Source organism: Epinephelus lanceolatus, chromosome 6, assembly GCF_041903045.1.
Source record: "Epinephelus lanceolatus isolate andai-2023 chromosome 6, ASM4190304v1, whole genome shotgun sequence".
Taxonomy (NCBI): Eukaryota; Metazoa; Chordata; class Actinopteri; order Perciformes; family Serranidae; genus Epinephelus; species Epinephelus lanceolatus.
The window spans coordinates 16185036-16208817 of record NC_135739.1 but is presented as its reverse complement, the minus strand read 5'-3'; the positions used below and the strand labels follow the sequence as shown (position 1 = coordinate 16208817).

Below are 23782 nucleotides of genomic sequence, written 5' to 3'. Positions count from 1 at the left end.
GACTGACAGAATGACACACTGACAGTTTCCGTGATTATGTACAGCATACCGTACCATGACTTAGTCATACCAAAAATTAGAAAAAAATAACAACATTGGGCCACAGGGGGAGCCACAGCGATCGATCACATTTTAGCCATTTTTAAGCATTTTTCTGTTGTTATAGCGCCACCCAGTTGCCAATTAGAGTTAAATTTCTCCAGTCACCTTGAGGCGTCCTGTTCTACATATCTACCAAGTTTAGTAAAAATCGATATGGCGGTTAGGCCTAGATAAGAAATTAGCTCTCTAGCGCCCCCATTTTGTTTGATGGGGTCAGTAATGGAGGGGTCCCCTCAGATTATGTGTGGTCATATGCCTACAAAGTTGCGTGGTGATGGGTGAAACCCTTGAGATGTTATACACCTTTATGTGATGAGCCACGCCCTCTGCAATATTCATTGCCTTATAGAAGCTCAGTTTCAGTAAGTTTTCCAACTTTTGCCAAGAGGTCCCTAGATTATGTTCACCGAGTTTCATGCAGATCGGTCAAACTTCCTAGGAAGAGATTGATTTTAAGTGTTTTTCAAAAAATTCAAAATCTATATAACCGGAAGTTATGGGTTCTTGAGGCAAATTTGTTCCTCATGAGGAGAGGCATCTCTGTGCAAAGTTTCATGTCTCTACGACATACGGGGCATGAGATATGCCCATTCAAAGTTTGCAATTTCAATCGGTTGCTATAGCGCCCCCCTTTGGCCAATTGATGTAATATTGCTTCATTCGCATCCTCCCATGATCCTCTACCACTGTGCCAAATTTCATATAGATTGACCAAGTCAGTGAGGAGAAAAACGTGGAACAGAGACACAGACGGACACACCCACAGACAGAGTTTTCGTCATTATATTGTAAGATTTCATTGTATGTGAACATGCAGTGACAGTAAAGGCATTCATTCAATCATACCCTCATTCAGAAACACATGTGAAAGATAATTTTTTATTCTATGGTAAACATGAGGGTAAAGAAACCTGTCAAATGCAGTTTTAATAGAGAATTTTGCAACTTCAGTGTTGCCAGTATCACATCACTATAATCCTTTTGGTCATTTTGAAACATTTTCAATGCAAGTGCTACTAATAATGTCTCAGCAGAGTCAACTGTAAGTATAATAATGATCACTCTGATCAATCAGGAAGTTCTTCTGAAAAGTTGTGCCCAGAAGTACCATAGAGCGTCCATTTCCTCGGGAATAAAGACTACGCCTCAATCTCATCCATTTCTGCACTAAAAGTCTTTAAGCACACTTTATCTGTTCCCTCCCCTTTGACTCTGTTCTCACATCCCTCACCCCCAAAACCTCTTTTCTATTTTTCTTTTTGCCATTATCGCTCCCCTTTCTCTCTCCACAGAATACAGGGATCACCGGGAGGCACTATCCTTTGTGGAGCAGGTGATGAGATGATTCCCACATTCTATCTCAACCTCCCTGGTTCTGAGCTTCAGCCTTCCTGCAACCCTAATTTCTTCCATCATTCCCTCCACCCTCCTTCCTTCCCTGTCCCTACATCCCCTCATCCCTCCATCCCATGATCCTTATCCCTTCATCCCACATCTCTCAACCCTCCTCCCTCCATCCCTCAACCCTCATCCCCATGATTCTTTATACATAATGAACTAATTGCAATCAGTGACTCTATTGGCATGGGTTTTGTTAGTGAAATTACTTGTTGCTCTTTTTATGACATTTAGTTATTTTTGTTGCTATCTTCAGTGTGTTTGATGTTAAATGTTCTATCTCAGGTTTAACACTTTACTCTTGTCCACAGGGAGAGGTGTCTGATGAAACTAAAATGTGTTTTATTGATCTTTAATGTTGAACACATACATTTGCTGTTAATGGACATTTAATTCAGACTCAATTTACTATTAATTGACATCTCAACCATTTGGCAGCGGCTCATAATAGAAAAACAAAACATGTCGTCAGTTGAAAAAAGTCAATATCGTCTTTATTGCACAGAGGGAATAAGAAATGCAAATACATAAGAGAAAACTTACTCTCACAAAAATGAGAGTGTGTATAATATTAAATGAACTTCATAATAAATCATTTTGCACTGTGAACATATATTTACTAAAATGGCTCCACTTCCACTGTGACTGATGATATTATTTTACATGGCCATAAAAAACATAGCATCCTTTCAAAGTGCTGATAAATAAACATATGGAACAATTCAAGTTGCATTGCATGTAAACAAATGATGAAATTTAACACACACAGACACAGCCGTAAACACAAAAAGTCAGAGTTGAATATTGAGTGCAGCTTGCTACAAATTTTACCAAATGCACACTGGATTTTTGCAGTGCAGCAGGAAATGCAACTAGTACAATGATCCACGTGAGAAGTTTCGCATTTTAACCTGCTGTTCTTCAACTGTACTTTGGCAAATGAACATTCGCTGCAGCAGAGACTTCAAATGACTCCTAAACTTCACACCAACAAATGCATAAAAGACAGGGTTCAGACAGCAGTGGGAGAAAGCAATGAGCCGGCACACATAGAACGCATAGTCGAGGTCTATACTTGCATTACAGTCATCAAATGGTGCAACCAAATTGTCAGCCATGATCCTCAGAAAGATGACCACATTGTACGGCACCCAGCCGAGGAAGAACACAGCAACGATGCAGAAGACCAACTTCACTGCTCTGTTCTTTGTGTGAGATCTTGTTCTTGTGATTCTCCTTAGTATTTGAATGTAGCAGAAAGCCATCACTGTAAAAGCAACCAAGAAGAAAATATTCTGTTGGGAGATACTGATGTTTTTCCACAGGGTAGAATCATATTCACAGCCCAGGGACTGTGAACCATTGTGGGGAATCGAGACCAGAGAGCTGTGGAGCAGGGAAGGCATGGCTGCTCCAATGCTGATTATCCACAGTAGGAAAGACACAAAAATCCCAGTGCTGAGTTTTGGTGTGCTCAGGTCAGACAGAGGGTGGACCACGGCCAGATACCTGTAGATGGTCATGATGGTCAGGAAGAGGATGCTGCTGTAAAATCCAGTGAAGAAGACAAAAGTGACAATTTTGCAGAGGGCCTCTGAAAACAGCCATCCCCAGATGTGGTAAATTGCCCAGAAGGGGAGACCGATGGTGAAAACGAGGTCAGAGATGGCAAGGTTTAGGATGAAAGTGTTGGTGAGAGACTTGAGGTTTTCGTACATAGCCAGGATTACAAGGACAAGGATGTTTCCCATGAGACTTAGCATGATCACAACAAAGAAGAACACAGGAATGAAAATGGATCCAAATTTGACCACCTCAGCTTTTTCGCAGACTTCATCCTCGTAGTCAGTGTCATACTGGCTTTCATTGAAAAAGTAATTCATTGCTGTTTAACTGGATCCTAGAAAAGGAAAATGGGATTAGTATATGCATTAATGTAAGTTCCTTCTATTCATTTCATTGTTTTAGGCAAATCAACAGAGGAAAAAAAGAGTTATAACAATGAAAGTATTTTTCCAGAGAGGTTGCACTTAATGTGGAAAAAAAAACGTAAAAAATGGACCTACCTCTTGCTTGATGGGACTGATATGCTGCTGGATGTGACACCTTCTGACAACTTAAGAGAGAGCTCGACAAGGAGTGGCTTTCATAACCCTGTGACAGGCAATGATTTCTGTTCCTATTTCTGTTCCAGTAGCCTGACCTTTCTGTCACAGCTCAGCTGAATTTGTTGATGTGGCTGTTTTTGTGGTCTGAGAATGGAAATTTTCAACTTTCTCATCAAAGAAAAAAAAAGTTTAGATCACACAAACTGCAAAATATCAGGATGTGTTCTGCCTTTTAGATTTCATATTCACTTGAAGAACTTCGCCTAAATCAAATTCTTAATGGAAGACACATTTGACATGGCGGACTTTGGGGTCCTCCATCTGAAGATTTTGAGCCTTTTCTGCATCAAGGTGTTGTAAATGTCTTTAATTTTGTCAAAATAAAAATGCACAAGTTTTAAATACTGAGAGGGACGTGTCTCAAAAAATGGGGAAGTTTAAGGAAACCACCTGCATGGCTGTATACCACTAGAGGTAAGGAAAAGGATGGTGTTTTGGTCTGTAGGATGAATCCACACTTTAAGCGATGCATAATGAAACATAAGAAATTAGATTTAAAAGGGGTACTCTAGCATCCCACATTTACCATAACGCAACCAATAGCATGTTTTTTCCCCCGTTAAAGGTTTTTTTGGGAGGAGTTTTTCCTTATCCGCTGTGAGGGTCCAAAGGACAGAGGGATGTCATATGCTGTAAAGCCCTGTGAGGCAAATTGTGATTTGTGATATTGGGCTTTTCTGATGAAAAGATGCTTTTCAGTTTCAATCAATCTCATTTATAAAGCCCAATATCACATTGGGCTTTATAAATAAGATTGATTGAAACTGAAAAGCATCTTTTCATCAGACCCTCCTTGCATGGTAAATGCTCGTGTCTTTTAAAATCCAGGCCCACCAGTTTGTGACACAAGCTTTTTAAATTTTATTAGTCTCCAAGCTCAAAATGAGGTTTCTGGTGTTTTACTGACTTGACAAAGCTCACCCAGAGCCACAGAAAACATTTTGGGCAGGATAATTTCATTAATTAGATTTTTAATAAATGTTTTAATAATTGTTTGAATTAATTATCTATAAATACAGTTTTAAATTATTATTGAAAATTAATTTTAATCTTTTAGTCTAAAATCAGTTGCGTTCCCCTTTAAGAAATCAAGCCTCAGTAAAACTAATCAATGATCAAGGGTTGTTCATTGTACCACATTAAATGTCAGGGTATTTCACTTGTATTTGTCACACATAACGTTTACAAATCATAAAAGGCAAAAAATGTTTTTAAAGAATTCTTTTGTGGTGTTTGGGGGTGCAGCTGCATTAAATACACTTCAAAGACGTGCAACAAACAACAAAACCATAGGAAAGTAGGACAAGCATTTCTGACTGTCAGTGATCACATGACACCTCTGTTTACCCTGGTGCGACAACCAAACCATCAGCTTCAGGGTCCCGCCTACCAACCTCATAGCCATTGGCCGGAGGGCTACATGTCGTCCTGTGATTGGATAGTACAACATCAATCACGTCACTTTAAACAAGTTTGTATGCATACATAAACGATTTGGATTGTTATGGACTTGAGTCATATCTGTAAAAGTATGTCAAAGTTATTATTCTTTTTTTCTTATTTCACCAGAAACTACCTGGAAACATACTACATCATTTAAATTATCGTTTCTCGGTGATGTCACGGTTATTTTCAAAATGTCTGTCAGTCACAGCTAAATATAAGGTTACGGTGACAGCTTCAAAAAGCACTTAAGTCGTCTGGAGTAGCTTTAGCTTTAGCCGTGAGCTATATGTTATTGTCTTTGTTTTTTTGATATTATAAAAGTAATATTAGCGCTGTAAGAGCATGTAGCTAGTGTTGTAAAACTGTTTTCAAACTGTCGAAACCCAACTGACGTTAACTTGGTTAAGTTAGCCGTTAGCTAACAAAACTAATGCTAAACAAAACGTAGAGTGGTTGTTAGCTAACTTTACTACTGTGTGGATGCGTGTGTACTCAAATACAGGTTGTTCCTGTGCTTTGTCAAAGTGTAACTGCTTTCTTAACCATTATAGTTAGATGTCATGCAACATACTCATGCATGCTTTGTGTGCTTCCTCAGTTTACCCGGAGTGAGCACCTGTACAATATCCACTTACCAGAAATACCTGCATTAAATACTTCCTCTGTGAATTTTATAATGTTCAGTTTAGATGGATGTTTATCAGAGAGATATTGCCTCAACTTCATGTTAAAAATGACAGCCATAATTTTGGGAGGTTGGTGTTTATGGACACCGTGGTTGAAGCAGCATCTCTCACAACAGATTCTGTGCACACCACATGCAAACCAGTAATCTAATATACAGCATTTTATAATGACTGTTACAGGAATGCATTGACTAAGTTTTGCACACTGCATGGTTATAGAAAAGCATGGGAATTGTACATTTTTCAACTACAGTATATGTGTCTTTCCTCATGGGTAAAGAAAGTAGATTTTAGTGACGGATAACTCTCACTCTTGAGAGATAATACTTGATAAGATTGGCATTTAGGTTGGTCTGTTTTTACCAGTATCCAGCCAGGTAATTTTCCAGGACACCATACTTATTTGCCTTCAAATATGGATGGTTTAACGATGCGTTACCAACACGCAAACCAAAAGCTGTGTCCTGATCCAAAGTTCAAGAAGTAGGATGTTTGCCCCGTTTGTTGCTGCTACATTGATTAAATTGCTATGCAACCCCCTGCCCTTTTGGACCATTACTCTTCAGTGACTGAAAAAACTCTCAAATACGCATCCCTGTTCATAGCTTCATCCATAAATTGTTAAAGTTCTTAATGAGCATTACGAAAACCAACATGCATTGTTCTACAGTAGAATAATAGATGGTCATCAGGAGATCAGAATGTGTAAACTGACTTAATTTATTATACAGATCATACACTATCAGATGCAATTTACACAACATGAGATCTCTCATATTGTGACACACATTTGTGTGTATTGAGTGTGCCCATGTGTAGCCATGAGAGTACAGTATGTTGGAGCATTCGTGTCAATCTTTTGTTCCTGACTGCTTCTGATTCTCTGATTCAGCAGACTGGATGTGACCCTGTGACCCCTGGTTGCCAGGGAGAGAGAGCGGTGGGGCCATGGCTGCTGGGGCTTCGGTCGGGGAGAGCCAACTCCAGAGGATTATCCGAGATCTGCATGGTACGCCAGCTTTATGTGTGTGTGCCTGCCTGTGTGAGTGTGTGTGAATAGATTGGCTGCAGGCGGCTGTTGGCTGACATTGTGTGACTGGAGAGAGGAGAAAGAAGAGACACGATGTCATGACCTGAGTCTCAGCATCAAGTCTTAATACAATCTTTACACCTGGAATTATTTGACCTCTCTTTGTCATCAAATCGTTTGGGAAAACGTGTACCTGACCTCATGTGGCTGTAGAAAGGGTGTGGTGGCAGCCTCTGTCAGCATGCAGCGAGACAGAGAGTGCGTACTGAGGGTGCACCCGTCACGGGTGTCCTTCCAGTTTTTACGATGGATACGAGGCAAGTGGTTGAGAGTGGAAATGGAAAAAAAAATGTTTAGAGATTGAGGCACCAGGGCTGTTTGTGTGTGTAACCAGAATGCACCAAGAGGTTAAAGTATTATAGCAGTGCAATTTTCCGTTTCCTTTGATTCCTTTTAGTCCATTTGACTTTGGGTCATTTCTAAGAAGATAACAATTTTCTGCCTTTTTCCTCCCAGCTTCTACCCTTAATATTTACTAAATGGAAACTTGCTGTTATTTTTTACCCAGAGCACATTTTTATATCATGTATGTATTAGTAAGAAACATGTCTTTTGCCATATAAATGTGTTTTTCCAATGTAAATATATGCACCACATTTGTATAAACCCTGTGTCATTTATGAGGGATATTTTTTCACTTTTAAACTTTGTGAATTTCAGAGGCTGTTGCAGAGCTTGCAAAGGAGTACAGAGAAAGTGGAGAGCCAATCACCGATGACAGTACCAACCTGCACAAATTCTCCTACAAACTGGAGTACCTGCTACAGGTATGATTTAGCTCATATTGGCACACCTGACGCAGTGAATCTCAGTTACTCAAGGATGATGTTATAAATGACATCACCAAAAAGAATCCATGTTCAACATTTTTATTGGTCCAACTGTATCTATATCTATCTTACAGTTTGATCAGAAGGAGAAGACGACATTTCTCGGTACAAAGAAGGACTATTGGGAATACTTCACTGAATGTCTGGCTAAAATCAAGGGTGCCAATGATGGTATCCGCTTTGTCAAATCCATCACTGAGGTATGAAGATGTTTTTATTGTTGTTATTTACAGTGACACCACTAATATAGCACTAATTACGTACTGATCATTGATAATATCAGATAACTCCTTAAACCATTAGATAGTAGTTGTATCTGTCTGTTTCAACCTACAATGACTCAGTAGGGTTTTTACTTCATCATTTTTCTCATCTCTTATAGTGCAGATGTAACACACATGAACTGAAAGAACTTGTAGTGTAACTTTGTTATATTGCTGCTTAGAAATCAGAGCATCAAAAATGTGAGACCCAAGTCACGTCCAAGAAATCAGTTTAATTTTTGAAACTGATGTGTTACATCCTTGTAAATGTAACATATAAGAAACATGTGATTTTAACAGATTTTTTGTTGATATTCTTTCTTCTTTTAATTTAAAAACAAAAAACAAAATAGTGTTTGTTGCATTTACAATGGCCCCCAACTGCATCTTCATAGTGTTACTTCTTAGTTAATTTGTTACATGTTACTTCTTACTTCATTTAAGTTAAATAATGAATCCTTATTAATTTTGTAGTTTTTGACACATCAGATATCCCTGCAGTTTGAGTATGAAGTTTACACTGTCTAAAGGGTTTGTTTAAAACAATGTTTTCTTTTGCTTTGATAGCTGAAGACATCTCTGGGGAAAGGACGAGCATTTATCCGATACTCCCTCGTACATCAGCGACTGGCTGACACCCTGCAGCAGTGTCTGTTGAACCAGAGAGTCACCAGGTAAAACTGTCAGTACACAGTGATGCCTCACTGGAATGTGTGTTTTTTTATTTAGATATGTAGAATGATGGGCTTTTGTTGAAGTGCAAGTACACCGGTAACAAAAATAGAGCAGCAGTTGTTTTTGGATTACAAAGAAACACTTTCAGAAATAGGCATTTCATTTCCCCATTGCGACGAACTGAATGTTGAGATGTTCTTTTTATGCTGTGTTACTGTTTAACTTTCCCTTTCTATGAAAGTATCAGTCAGTAGTATCAGTCTCAGTCAGGTATGAGCAGTCTTAGTAAGAGGAATTCACTGACTGTGTGTATGTAGAGTCCTGCAGCAGTATGGGACAAAACACAGAAACACACAACTACATGGCAGAATCTTAATCTTAAAGACATACATTTGTCATTTGGTATCATAAAGCCTTCTCTGGGGGTGTCGGTGGCTTAGTGGTAGAGCAGGCGCCCCATGTACAAGGCTGTTACCGCAGAGGCTCGGGTTCAAGTCCAGCCTGTGGCCCTTTGCTGCATGTCTCTCCCTCTCTCTCTCCCTCCTTCACGCTTCACTGTCCTGTCAATTAAAGGCAAAAAATGCCCAAAAAAATATCTTGGTTTAGATGCCAATTTTGTCTTACTTTTTAGCCACTATTATTGTTTCTAGTTGTTCTCCTGTGTCCTACTGTGACATCTCCTTCATCTCTCTTCCTGTAGTGACTGGTACTATGCAAGAAGCCCCTTCTTGAAGCCCCACCTTAGTGTTGACATAATCAGTCACCTGTACGAACTCAATGAGGTCCAGTTTGATGTGGCTTCCAGAGGTCATGATCTTGATGCATCTTGGCCCACTTTTGCAAGGTAACAATCAAGACAAATCATGAAAACAGCATGTAGCGCAAATAAAAACTACAAAAATATCTAGGAATTATTACAGGAAGCAAGTGTCTGAATTCAACCATTCCTTAGCACCTTCTTTGGAGTACAGTATTAAATGCCTTTTCTGATTAACAGGAGGACACTGGGAAACTCACCTGGCCACATGTGGAAACCACCCAGTCGCAGTTCCAGTATTAATAGTCTGGCCAGCACCTACTCCCAGGTAACACACCAATAACATCCTGTCATTTTATCATAATTTTAAAATGATTGCACAGTGTTCATCACTCATTCTCTCTTCCTTTCCTTCTCTGGTTTCCCTTGTTACCATCTAGCAAGCACATGAGTTCCCTGCCAGCCCTGACTATGGTCAGGGTCTTCTGAATGACCTGAACGAGTCTCTGCCTCCCTGCACCGAAGATGTCAGCACAGTTGAAGACCTTCGCCTGGAGCTGGACCAGTCAGAGCTGAAGCAGCGAGAGCTCCTAGATAAGGTGCAGCAGATGGGCGATGAGGCTGCTGAGCTCAGGGGTGTAGTGGTGCAGCTACAGAGGCAGCTTGATATGTCCCTTGCAGCCCAAGAGAAGCAACAAGGCTTACAGGGAGATCTCAAGACTCTGCAGGAAAGAGAAGGCGCCCTGTCCAGAGAGGTGGAGGCACTCAGGACTGGGGAAAAAGCCAGGGAGGCTGAACAACAGCTGCTTCAGGAAAAGCTGGCAACCGCTGAGGGGAAGAACATAGAGCTCCTGGCCAAGTTGGACGGGGTTCTAAATGAAAAGGGCCAGCAGGCAGCCAGTTACTTTGATTCAGCTCAAAAGATACACGAGCTGCTGGACAGATTGAAAGAGGCAGAGAGGGGAAAAATGGAAGCGGTAGCTGAGGCAGAGGAGAAGAAGAGAGAGGCAGAGAGGCTAGAGGACGAGCTGAGAGTCAAGGAGGCAGCCGCAAAGCAAGGTGAAACAAAACTTGAAGCATTAGTTACATCTGCGTCTGAGGAGAAGGCCAAGTTGGAGACAAAAGTGGAGGAACAGTGCAGTGCCCTTGATAAGCTGCAGGGGGCCTTGACAGTGAGAGAGAAGGAGGCGAGCAACCTACAGAGGCAACTGCAAGACCTCCAAAGATCTCTAGAGGACAAGGAGAAAGAGGTGGAAGAGATAAAGAGGAGGGCTCAACAAGATAAAGATGAAATGCAGAAGAATGTTGGTAGTTTAAAAGAGTCTTTAGAAGCAGAAATCACTGCCATTAAGGAGCAGCTCGAGAGGAAAGAGGCAGAGCTTGCCTCCAGCTGCGAGACACTACAACAGCTAGAAGCCAAGAACCAAAGCCTAAACACAGAGAGGGACAAACTGACCACTAACCTTGTGGAGCTGGAGGGTAACGTCAAAGAACAAGCCACAAAGATAGAAGACTACAAGACGCAGTGCGCCAATCTAATGGAGCTGAATAAGAAGCTGCTGACCACGGTGAAGAGAAACGAGGAGGTGAAGAAGGAGATGGCAGAAAACAGAACAGCGCTTGAAGCTGAATTAGCAGCTCTAAGAGCTTCTGAGAAACAGCTTCGCGGCCAGCTGGATGATACCAAGATGACGGTGGATGAAAAAGAGAAGAACTTGCGTGAGGAGAATCGCAAGCTGGATGAGAGTCTGCAGCGGGCCACGATGGCAGCAACAGTCTCAGAGGCAACTTCAAAGCGTTTGGAGCAGGAGAACCAAAGTCTTAGAGAGGAGCAGGACACTGTGAAAGCAGCTCTTAGCCGCATGCAAGCTGACCTGAAGAGTGTTCACGGCCAGATCGGAGAGTTGGAGAAGAACTTAGGAGCCTCTCGCAAGAATGAAGCAAGCCTTCAAGAGCAGCTCCAAGCCAAAGAGGCCCAGCTAGAGAGTAAAGAGAAGAACCTTGTTGAACTGGAGTCCAGGTTAAAAGATCTGGAGGCCAGGGAGAAGGAGCTTGAGATTGCCAAAGCTGATGCAGAGGCAACTTGTGCTAAACAGACAGAAGTGATTGAGAGGGTTACCTCTGAGAAACAGGTGATGGAGAAATCTCAGCTGGAGCGGAGCGCAGCTCAAGCAAAGGAGAACCAGGAAGTGACAGGCAAACTTGAAGGCCAGTTAGAGGTGTGTATGAAAGAAGTGTCCAGGCTCCAAGCAGAGATCCTCGACCTCAGGGTGCGGGTACAGAGGTCTGAGGAGGAAAAGTTAAAAGCACAAGCACAGTTGGAGGTGATGGAGACCCAAAGAGATGAGCTCAGGACTCTGACTGAGCAGCTGAAAGCCCAGACAGAGGCACTGAATCAGAGGCATGTAACAGAGCTTATGGAGTGCAAGAAGAAAGAAGAGGCTCTGACTGAACAGCGTGATAGAGAGGTAGCCGCCCATGCCGAGTTGTCCATCTCTGCTGCGGCCATCCGAGAAGAGCTGTCCACCCTCAAGGCAGAACATAGCAGGCTAGTCTCAGAGAACAATGAGACACGCGAGGGTCTACACCGGGCAAACACAGAGATGGCAGAGCTTGGGATGACCATCTGTAAGTTAGGTGCAGAAAAGCAGGAGGCCAGAGAGCACTGGGAAAAGGATGCCACCAGGATTGAAGAGATGGAGAAGGAGGTGGAGCGGCTAGGAGAAAGCATGGCAGAGCTACAGCTGGAGAATACCAAACTAAGGGAGGAGCTGCTACAGAAGGAGAAACTTCCAGAGACTGTCTTGGAGCTCCAGGAGCAGCTGGACAAGGCCAGGAACCAAATGCAGAGCGTCAGGGTCTCTAGCCGAGAGGAGGCAGAGGCCGTCAAATTCCAAATGAGCTCGGAGAGCATGACTCACCAGGTCCAGATGAAGGTGAGTTAGTTAATCGTGACTTGTATTACATGCAAGATTTGATTTTTGTTGTACTCATTCCATGCACCATAGTTTTGAGTTTAGTTGAGTGATCTGAATCTGCAGATGTTATCTGGATCATGACATTTGATCCATGGGTCATGGCTCTTATACTAGGGCTGCAACTAACAATTAAATTTATTGATTCATTTATCTGTCACTTATTTTCCCGTTAATCAATTAGTTGTTTGGTCTATAAGATGTCAGAAAATGGTGAAAATGTCCTTATAAGGCTTGTTTTTCTTCCCACAACCCAAAGATATTCAGTTTACTGTTTTAAAGGAGTGAAAAAACAGGAAATATTCACATTTATGAAGCTGGAATTAAAGAATTTGGACTTTTGTTTTTCTTAAAAAATTGTCAAACTGATTATTGGATGAATTGCTGAAAAGATAAGTCATTCAATTGGACAGTCGTGGTCCCCTTGTACTTTGGTGATTCTCTGACTTCATCTAGCACCATCATCAGGTCACAATTTTCATTTCACCACTACTTTATTAATACTTTGGTTTATAACCTGCAAAACTAATGACACCCCCATTAGTCTCAGCTTTACTTGTGTTTAGTGTTAATTAGCAAAATGTTACCATGCTAACATACTAAACTAAAGTAAACATATCTATTAAGCAACACCATGTTAGCATTATCATTGTAAGTATATTAACATTTAGTAAAAAGCTCCACTTTGTCTACTGTAAGTGCAGCTGTAGACTCCCATCTTTGATGTTTCTCTCACATTTCAGAGCGTCAATGACCAGCTGAACAAGGTGAAGGCCCAGCTGCAGGAGGAGCTGAAGAATGTGTCCAGCTTGCAGGCTAAAGTCTCTGAACTAGAGGTCTGTGTCTCTGAACTAGAGGTCTGTGTCTTTCAAGTTTTGAATCCAGTGACTCCTGGTTACATCATACCTAGATGCATGGTGGTGGTAGCATGTGTTCTATAGTCTATATATAAAAATAGACCATCAACAGAAAAATGTGTGATGTATTCACTTTCAAGTATAAGGAAACCCATATATGATCAAGAGTAGACTGTAGATAGATTGCAGTCAAAAGTGCAACACCTGACATATACATAGCCTGAAACAGGCACCAGCACATTTGTCATTAGTGGATTTGCAAGGATGGAGAAAAGGAAGCTACACACCACATGGGACATAATAACAGGATGATTGTTTGATTAGTACTCATTAACAGTAGGTAATTATATGAGATAATTTTTCAGGTCTCTGTTTTTTTTTAATTAGACATCTTGATTGCTTGAGCAATTTTCTTTGATTGCAGAAGGTAGATTAGATGTGAAATCACTACAGTGTAATGGTCCTAATCCGATGGATAGCTCAATGAAATTGCTTTGACGTCATCTTTCAAATCATTTTTCCAATTTTGGTTTGACATGTTTATTATTCTAAATACTAGGCTTTGATTGTGAGGGGTGTTTTTAAGATTTAATTTTGGCTGCATTACTCCAAATGTTGTCATTGGATTTTACTAAATGAAATGACTCCGATACAAGATGCATCTGCAAGAATGTTTTATTTAGTTTATCCAGCAAAAAAAACTTCATCAGAACTGATTGTAATTAATGTCAGAATCTTTTGTACTAATGAGTATTTTTTATAAATGCTCTTTTCTTGTTTAATAAAGGCTGTGAATGAGCACTACTTGCAGCTAACCGGGGAGAAGGATGCTTACATCACAGACACCGAAAAAAACATTCGTGAGAGTGAGAGCGAGATTCAGCAACTGAGAGATGCAGTAACGAGGTGCGTTTATGACCACTGATACCTGTGAATTTCACCTTTTTGGTGCCAAAAAGGAGCCACTGACTCTTTTCTTTGCACCTTTCTCTCTCTACAGTGCTGAAGAAGCACACTCGTCTGTGCAAAAGCTCTGTGAAGAACTGAAGCAGAAACTCAACACAATGCAAGCTGAAAAAGAAAGCCAGTACCTGAAGATGACTGCAGAGATCGATGACCTCAACAGAACCAAGACCAACCTTGAAGAGCGGCTCATCGAGCTTATAAGGTGAGAGCTGTCTCTATTACAGCTGTTAGCAGCGTCAAGGCTGTCTGTTGCCACAGGCATCGCATTTCTTAACGAAGAAAGGGGTTAAAGTTCTTTTTCACAATGGATGTCTGCCACCTTGTTATGTTTGGTTGCTGCGGGCTCTTTGAAAGACCCACTGGGGAATGTGTGCTTGGTTCTTCCAGTAAGAGCACTCCTCTGATGTTGTCGTACTTGACATAGATGGGGGAAATTAGGTCTGAGGATCAGAAGCGGGGGAAAAGGCTTCTTTAAATGCAGATAATTTACTGAGAACAGATCTGAGAGAGAGTTTTTGACAGAGAAGGGATCTGGAAAAGTAAAGCTAAGAGGCCAGCATGACAGGTGAAGTGTGGTAAAGAGACACTACTGAATAGAAGGCTGGCTTTTTATCCATCATTCTTCACTGGATTCAGTAACCACTAATGCCTTGAAAGGTTTCATATTCTATAAGGAATGAAACATACTCATTCAGTCAACTCCTTTGGGATGTGCCCACATGATTTCAATCCTTTATTCTTTTGCATTATGTATGCCTTCATTATTTTTCTCTGTTGCATCAACTGGGGTAATGATGCTACTCTTGGTGTTGAGTATGTACAACTAAAATTATAGGTCAGTGTAAATATATGACTATATGTGAAAAAACCTGAAAGCATGTGTGTTCTTTTGTGTGTCACATCAGGGACAAAGATGCTCTGTGGCAGAAATCAGACGCTCTAGAGTTTGAGCAGAAGCTGCGAGCAGAGGAACAATGGTGGTTGGTGGATAAGGAGGCCACACACTGCCTCGGCTGCCAGGGCCAGTTCACCTGGTGGCTGCGCAGACATCACTGCAGGTGGGCTTTTAGTGGGCACTGGGGCCTTCTGCACACTGCTGCTCCTGTCACTGTGTGTACCTACCCTGTTTGATATCCAGACTACATACAGTATCATTTCTCAAAATGCAAGCCATCAAAAATATGTTCTAGTAACAACATCAAAGGTGTAACATGGATGGAAACCTATTTATTTTCATGTGTATTTTTAGGCTCTGTGGTCGCATCTTCTGCTATTACTGCAGCAACAACTTTGCGATGACTAAGCACAGTGGGAAGAAGGAGCGCTGCTGCAGGGACTGTTACACCCAACACAGCGCAGTGGTGGAGAGGTTCACAGAGGCAGAGCTGAGTCCCTCAGACATTCAGCCTCCTCCACCAGGAGTTGGACCTCAGCCACCTCCTGAGCCAGCCCCGTATAAACCCACTCCCAGGGTAACAGGTGAGAGGCAAGCTGGGAAGACAAACACATGCTAACTACTACAGGCTAACCTAACAACTGCACGCTTGTCCCAAAAGGTAATCACTGTGGTTCATAGGCTCGGTACTGTAAGGTAACTAGGAACTTTTAAGCGGAAGTGAAAGGGCTGACTTTGTCATATTGAGGAACAAGGACAGAAACCTTTTCCATTGAATTCTTGTTCATTAGACCAAAGGGGAAGAAGGTGACATTTCCATTCAGAGAAGAAGCTGTTTTTCTTATATTGTACAAAAAAGGAAGAGCTGACGGGCATGATGAATAAATGACGTATAATTTGCTCCGTAACTATTTATACCAGCAGTGATGTGAATCTGTGGCAGTTGCAACAGGTTTGCCATTGCTGTGACATTATGAGGTGACTCATCTTGATGCCTTCATTTATGGTGCAAAATCTCAGATAAAACTTGAAATTAATCCCCATTAGCGGACGCCTTGGCAACCGCTAGTCTTCCTGGGGTTCATAAAAGACATAAAACATAACAGACATAAATATAATGGACAAAAACATAATACTGTCATGTCACTGTCATGTAATCTGTCAGAGTACTCATGGCAAAAACAACACTTTGAAAGAGTATATTGACATGCGGAAAAAAAAAAACACCTCAGTGTGCAAAGGCCTTTAGTCTCAAACAGGAATTTCTAGTTTCTCTTGGTCTATACGGTGCATGCTATATGTTTTTGTATACTGTTCAATCACAAAACTATATCATAAGAACATGCAGTCCTCCAAGTAATCCAGTAGTTTGATTCAGATTCTTGTTGCTCCCAGTTTCAGACCCCAGCAACAGATCTGAAGACGGAGCTTTTGACATAATCACAGAAGAGGAAGTGAATGGAGTCTACGACAGCGACACCACCTCGCAGACCACAGGAGGCTCCCTGGAGGGAGAGCAAGAGCGACGGCCTCCAGGATCACTGGATATGTGAGTGTACTGTAACATAAATGTGGTCTGTCCTTTGGTTTGATTCCTCAGTTGAAAGTCAAACAGTCACAACACGAGACACTACAGCAGCTTAATACCTAGCTCCTGAAATTTGGGTTACACTCACACATTGACATCCAGGCCTCCATTATTGCTCAATGAAGAGTGACAGCTACACACTGTACAGTAATGAACTGCACTGGTGTTATTTTTGCTTATCAAAACACCTCCCAAGGCAAAAGTAAAGTCCTACGTACTGTATGAAGTGCTAGATGATTTAAAATACAAAAACTACAGTGGTCTGATGAGTTTATAAATGTTTCAAATCTCATTTTGTTCATAAAGCAGCCAAACAGGTAGGCCTTCCTCATGTGTTGCCATGTTGTTTTCATCTAGTGCCTTGAACTTTAAAAGCAGGGAAGAATAAAATTGGGAAGTGAACTAGTCCTTTATTATCTATAATACACCATCAGTAGGTTAGAGGAAATTAAAAAGGACAAAGTGCCATTATACTGACCTACAGTATTTCATTTAGTGTTGTAAACAACAACCGCTTGCTGGAAACACTCATCATGGCCCATTCTCTAGCTAACACATACCTGCTGTGAATGTCCCAGTTGAGCTCTTAAAAAGTACCGTAAATACAGAATCGCTACTGCTTGAGTGCAAGAATCTCTGGAAAAGATGCAAATCCAATGTATAGCACCTTTAGGGGATTCAGCACACGTCTCTGCCCCTAGCGGGTGTCAAATAGTAATTAGGGATACACTTCCTCTCTTTTTCATCGATAAGCGAGAACTCAAATTGCAAGAAATGAGAAGTGCTGCAGTTTCATGGCACTAAAGTGGATAGGGTGGTGGAGAGAAGCTGAAGCATTCATGTGGTAATTTTTAAGGAAGGAAACGTGTGCCTGTCCAGAAATACTAGTTATCTGAGTATTTCATTTAATGGATGATAGATGGACTTGCTCAGCACCTTTCAAGGCTTCTGACCACTCAAAGTGCTTTTACACTGCATGTCACAGTGACTTACCATACAAGGTAGTACTGCTACTCAGTTGAACATTCACACACACTGATGGAACAGCCATCTGGAACATTCGGGGCTCAGTATCTTACCCAAGGAGACTTAGACAAGCACACATGCATCCTCCAAATAGTGGATGACCCACTCCACCTTCAGAGCCACAGCAGCCCCTGTTAACTTGTGCTTATATTTAACTTAAAGGTCCAGTGTGTGTGGGATTTAAGAGGACATATTGGCAGGAATGGAATATGATATAAGTATTTCTCTTTTGTTATCACCTGAGAATAATAAGAATCTTTGTGTTTTCCTTCCCTTAGAATGAGCTGTTTATATCTACGTAGGGAGCATGTCCATATTTATAGATATCACCATGTTCACTGTCATGTTTCTACAGTAGCCTAGAATGGACAAATCAAACACTGGCTCCAGATAGGGCCATTCGCATTTTTTAGTCAGCCACCACAGTTAGAAGCCCATCTGCAACGAACAGTGTCAGAAAAACTCTGAATTGTAACATGAACCTGCTTTATTCAATGTTTTTACTGGTTTAAATCACTGGGTCTGTTTGTTTTGGAGAGGAGGAGACCTCTACAGATAATTCAGCTCAAAGTAAAAACACCCTGAACAAAAAACACTGAAGGAATTCTATTCAAGAGACGTTTCAGCTGGTTGCAGTCTCCAGTCCTCGCCACAAGATGCTACAAAATTGCCCTAAATCTTACACACTTCACCGTAAATGTCACAGTGAATGTTAAGCACAATGTATTTCAAATTAAATAATATGGATAAAACCTTCCAAGACATGGGTCTTTGAAAATGCATGGCCCATGAAATCCATATTCCACTTTTGATACATCATGAATGAATCATTATGCCACTGATACGTGCATTTAAATCAAAATACTACTCTGTGTCTTGTGTTTTGCAGAGGCACGGGAGATGTGACCCCTGATGACCCTGAGGAGCAAGTTCCCACTGTTCAGGATTCAGAAATCAACCTTCTAAAATCAGGAGAAGTCACGTGAGTCTTGACCTTTGTATACTTACTCCTTCCTTACGCCAAATGACTTTTCAAGTGATGTCACTGTCCCTGGCAAATTTGCAATGTTGGAATAAAGTTACAAGAGTTTTACCTCAGGTGGTGCATGCTCTCGTTATCTTGATCGTTTGGTGTATGGTGGTCATAAAAGTCTGAACTCTCTTAAGTCAGTCATTTTCTTGTCTTGGCATTCTGATATAATCAAACATGTTAAATATTATCCAAAGTTTTTTGCCTTGGCATCGTGCAAATATTGTGGTTCTATGATGTGAACATTGTGAACAACCAACAGGTGTGCGCTCTACAGCATTAAACATGAAGTGGCAAACCAGGTAGACAGTAAACATAAAGGGGATGCCAGGGAGGCACAAGAATGTGAACAAGTCTAGGTTCTCTTTGACTGTGGAAAAGGAGGAGAAAGTGGTGGAGTTGTGGAGTGAAGAAGAGTCCCTGTTTAATTTGGGTGTCGGATCCAATAACTGGCACTTATTTTAGTGAGAAATGTGAATTTTCTCATTCCTACAGCAGATAACCAGTGGAGGCTGGCAGCGAGTTGAGGCAACAAAATATAAAATGGAAAGCTTGTACACAAATATAGTTTAAAGTTATGGACTATATTGATACTGAATTGACAAGAATGATGTCGACATATGGCGCCTTTTATCTTGTGTTTCTAGAGTTATGTGTTTTTGCGGACATGGAAGGAATTGTTAATAGGTTGTATTTCTGAAAGGGCTCTTGGCTTGATATTTTCCACCAGGAGCAGGATGGGAAATAATCTCCAAAGGAATTTAGTTGTAGCCTTGCAAATAAGGACCCTGCAGGATCCCTAGTCTGTGCAAAATCTTATAGTGTGTGAAGACAGTGTGAAAACTCACACTGTCTTCATGTAAAAGTATTTCCAAAGTCTTCTCCAAGTCTTGTAGTGTATGGTAGGCATTAATATGTAAAACTGATGAGCCACTTTGTATAAACCACTCTTAACGTTAATGTGTTCTCATTGCAGGATGGCTGTCCCTCTCAGCATTGATGATATTTCTCACTTTGGCGACGGTTCCAGAGAGCTCTTCATCAAGTCCAGCTGTTACAGTGTGATAACCGTGGCTGTGGGTGACTGCGGGCTAACCATCAGCTGGGTGTTTTCCTCAGAGCCTAAGAGCATCTCCTTTAGTGTGGTTTACAGGGAATCCACTGACACGACTGTGGAACAGTCAAAGGTAGTTACACTCGCTGTGTGTATTTTCATTATTGTGCACTATGACTGATGTGTTGTGAGACTCAGCCCTTACACACCTGCCACAGGAAATGTCAAGAAAGGCAGTTTCAAATTAAAGTACATGAAAAGGCTGACGGCAAGGCTGTTCAAATTTTAGAGGTTACTGTCACTTCAAAACTGAAACACAGAAGTTATGACCAGACACAATGGACTGACCCTGTGCGTGCTGTCGTGGGCGCCCCCTACAGAGAGCAGGGTTGTTTGCTTGATCTTTCAAATATCACTGCCAGAGGAAAACCACTGCAGGTTGCCAGTGTTGCGCAGCAGGGTTAGCTACACATCCTGCAGTTAAAATGTCAGGGGTTGTAAATGAGTTTGGACGTGTCGTCTTGTAGTACCATAACCTCCCTCTCTTGCCAATATTCCCTAGTGTGTGCTATTTTATTTATTTATTAGCATTTAATTCAAAGTGTGTTGGAATTTACAATGTATTGCAATTATTATGATACTGATGATTATATTCTTGCCATTTCCACTGAAGCATTATTTTTCCTGAGGCCAGCGTATTTTTTTAATTCTTTGCAATGGGAGCGTCACATATTTGCAATATGCTACAAATGGCAACAGTCAGATGAAGCGTTGAGTGAAACGGTGCGCTTGTCAGTGTCATTTTTACCCAGCTGTCCAATCACACAGTGGAGGAGGGTGCTAAAAAACAACAACAGTAGAGGAGAAATCTGGTAATGCACTATAAATATAGATATTGAATATATGTTTTCTCTCATGAGCCAGCCCCGCAGGTTTGTCCTTATGCAGAGCAAGTACTTTACCTTGCACCAACATTTTACTTCTGTTGATATTCCATATAGCAATTAGACACAACCAAAGTGTCTCAGCTGAAAAATCCCTGCGCCTCCAAAGCATTCTCACGCGCTCCCAGCTGGACATGGCCTGAGGAGCGCCTAATGTTTTAAGCTGGGAAAAAAAAACAGTTGTAGTGGACACAGCATCTTAGACTATCTCTGGCAGAGTCTTCCACCTGCACATTCAGTTTCACTCCAGACCAATGTTTCTGTTCTTCTCTCAGGTACTGATTCCTCTGACTCGCTGCAGTTCCCACAAAGAGACAATTCAGGGACAGCTGAAAGTCCGAAACCCCGGCCTCTACACACTCGTCTTTGACAACTCCTTCTCACGGTATGGAACTCCTGACATCCAGCGTCTTTCCTCTGACTCTTCCTCTCAGTGGGAAAGCTTGTTCACTACAGAAACATTTTCATTCTTATTCTCTCCTTCAGGCATAAGCATAGAAGGGGACCATGTGTTTGGTTGTGTGTGTGCCTGTGTGTATTTGGCTATCCTCAAGTAAAAAAAAAACAAGCCCTAGCATTTGTTGCGGGTCACATTTTGGCCTCTGTTGTGGCTCAAAAACTGACATCCATAGAAGAACGAGATGAATTGGGTCAGTAATTCTGAGGTGTAATTCCCTACTTCCAATCTAAATAAACCTGCTCAGGAAAACATGGCCGCCAGCAGCAAACTGATCTTTGTGTATCAAGTCTCTGAGCTTCACGAACAGCTACAAAGGACCGACATTAATTACCTTAGCATCTTAGCAAAGCAAAACTGCGCATGAAATAAGTCAATTGTCTTGCTTGTCTTCTCTCATAAAGTAACTCAAAATTGTGTAAACAGGAGCGAAGCATAATAGGAAGAACCACCATAGCCAGCAGCAGAAAGTTGTGTGCATTTGCTTTGTGAGATATGCATGCTCATAAAGCTACGACATTGTTACATTACGTATCACAAAATTAATGCTGCATGAAACCCAAAATAAACGCTGCGCTGGGCGTGTGTGTGTGTGTGTGTGTGTGTGTGTGTGTGTGTGTGTGTGTGTGTATATGTGTGCACATTTAGCCTTTTATCCAGCACTCTATTGTGCCTCAGCGTCTGGTTTCAGTTAATCGGATTGCTGCCCTTTGATCAGAAACCCTCTCCCAACAGGTTTATCTCCAAGAAAGTCTTCTACCATCTGACCATGGAGAGGCCCATAATCTACGATGGAAGCGATTTTCCCTGAAGCCGGATGACTCCCACAGAGGCATCAGCATGATGTCACAAAGACATCAGCATGATGTCCTCGTGGCAGCTGAAGGGAGACTGAAGATATGGCAAATTCACTGACTCACTCATTCACTTGATGTGACTTTTTTTTTTTTGATCTTTTCTTCCCAGAAATCTGTTTTTACCCAAGTATTCTTTGTTTCTATTTGTTTTTTGGTGTTATTTAAAGTCTCGAGGTGTGCTCATGGTTTCACTGTGGCCTAAATGAAGTGTTGTCAACAGAATGAAAAAGGTTTTTAGAAAGAAACACATTTATTTAAGTTTTATTGTATTTTTTAAATATACACCAAGTAATACACGTACTTTACTTCAGTTAGGTTTAATTTAGAAAGCTCAGTTTAGATATTGTGTGATTTTGTTATTCCTTTTTAAAAGATTTTCAGTCTTAGTTTAGCTTTGAGCTCCCTTTTCCAAAGTATGCTGTTACGTTAGGGACAAGTATTTATTTGCAAAATTTGTCTTTTAAGAGTTTTATGATTTACTAAATCGTGGTCAGTCGTGCAATCTTTTAAATCAGAGCTTTCAAACCTTTGAAGCAGAAAAGTGCAGATTTGAATTCGCTCCCAGCTTGTTAATGAACTGACTTGTCTGTGCACTATGTTTGCACTTTGCCAGCACAGGAAGGAAAACAGGCAGGAACTTGTAACTGGTTTCTGTTTGATGACAAAGCAAATGAACTTTGTGCAAATCTCAGGGGTGGGACTTAAAATTGTCCTCCAGTGGTAGAATGTCCTAATTTTTATGTTTTTGGAAAACTTAAAAAATAAGAGCAAAGTAAAACTGCCGTCTTACTTTCTGTGGAAGGAAACTACGATACAAACCAGCTTTCTTTGTTCAGGTCATAGAATCTAATGAGGCAGAGGGCCTGTACGTACACAGGCTGACTTGTGTCATCACATTGACATTTACTCAAAGTATATTAACGACTGAGCTACTGTGCTTCAAGTGCCTATAAACTCTGATTGCCAGGGATTAGTTTGCTTTTGTATCTGTATATTTTACTCCTTGTTATCCGCACAGATCATGACACTTGGTTTGAGTTGTTACTTTTCTGTAAAACTGAATTCCAGTGGCATTTAAATCACATTATGCACAATATCACATGTTTCAGTTATAGCAGTTGAAATGATTTTTCAGTTTGGGTTTCATTTGAATCTCTGGAAACTTTTTGTTATATGTTTAGTTAACTTTTAGCACTGTGCTCTCAGTGATCACATGGGAGTTGAATTCTGTGCTGTTCTTTCTATATATAGCAAAGCAATAAGGAAAAAAACGGGCTTGCTCACTTTGGACACAACCAGACACTACTTAATGAAACAAGGGCTTATTCTCTGTGCTGCTTTTATAGAGATCTGTGTGTGTGCCTCACAGTCAGATCTCATATTTTTGATGGGTGTAAATTGGTGCAATTTCTATGCAAAGGCTCATATTTTCTCCACAGAGCTGCTTTGTGATAATTATTTTATAAATTGTTACAAACAATAATAAATCTGTTAAGTTTACAATATCTTTGTATTCATGCAGGGACAGATTTTTCTACTTGCTTGTTTTTTTTTTTGAAGGATAATTTTGGAGGAGTAGAATGTGCATGAATCATCACTACAAGCACTCAGTGTAACTTGTAATGGACCTGTCAAACAGCCAGTAATCATGAATAAAACGTGAGAGTGATGATGCCTCCAACTTCCAATAATCTGTGTCTGGTTTTAATGTTTGACAG

General features: G+C 41.0%; 2 protein-coding genes across 4 annotated transcripts; one reads left to right on the top strand and one right to left on the bottom strand.

The window, feature by feature from the left end:
• Positions 1–1968: 1968 nt before the first annotated feature.
• Positions 1969–3675, bottom strand: xcr1a.1 (chemokine (C motif) receptor 1a, duplicate 1). Its single transcript, XM_033622492.2, has 2 exons — positions 3567–3675; positions 1969–3400 (listed from the first exon to the last, which is right to left on the bottom strand). The coding sequence occupies exon 2, from the start codon at positions 3381–3383 to the stop codon at positions 2373–2375; it is 1011 nt and encodes a 336-aa protein (XP_033478383.1). The 5' UTR covers positions 3384–3400; positions 3567–3675; the 3' UTR covers positions 1969–2372.
• Positions 3676–5135: 1460 nt separating this feature from the next.
• On the top strand, positions 5136–23755 carry fyco1a (FYVE and coiled-coil domain autophagy adaptor 1a). Of its 3 annotated transcripts, none has more exons than XM_033622095.2 (18): positions 5136–5197; positions 6693–6809; positions 7551–7657; positions 7795–7920; positions 8551–8657; positions 9359–9502; positions 9656–9743; positions 9856–12351; positions 13134–13226; positions 14035–14153; positions 14248–14415; positions 15119–15271; positions 15463–15692; positions 16504–16657; positions 18612–18704; positions 19729–19939; positions 21026–21135; positions 21943–23755. In XM_033622095.2, the coding sequence occupies exons 2-18, from the start codon at positions 6749–6751 to the stop codon at positions 22016–22018; spliced, it is 4536 nt and encodes a 1511-aa protein (XP_033477986.2). In that variant the 5' UTR covers positions 5136–5197; positions 6693–6748; the 3' UTR covers positions 22019–23755. The 3 variants fall into 3 exon arrangements, with proteins under 3 accessions (XP_033477986.2, XP_078024853.1, XP_078024854.1); XM_078168727.1 differs by having other exon boundaries at positions 13134–13247; XM_078168728.1 differs by having other exon boundaries at positions 5147–5197; positions 6696–6809; positions 13134–13247.
• Positions 23756–23782: the final 27 nt, after the last annotated feature.

Excerpts from the sequence above, each read along its gene's own strand:
- fyco1a (XM_078168727.1), top strand. The coding sequence starts at position 6,749 with ATGGCTGCTGGGGCTTCGGTCGGGGAGAGCCAACTCCAGAGGATTATC. Across the intron at positions 15,693-16,503 it reads ACCCACTCCCAGGGTAACAG|TTTCAGACCCCAGCAACAGA; the intron begins GTGAGAGGCAAG and ends TGTTGCTCCCAG. Across the intron at positions 21,136-21,942 it reads TTTGACAACTCCTTCTCACG|GTTTATCTCCAAGAAAGTCT; the intron begins GTATGGAACTCC and ends CTCTCCCAACAG.
- xcr1a.1 (XM_033622492.2), bottom strand. The coding sequence starts at position 3,383 with ATGAATTACTTTTTCAATGAAAGCCAGTATGACACTGACTACGAGGAT.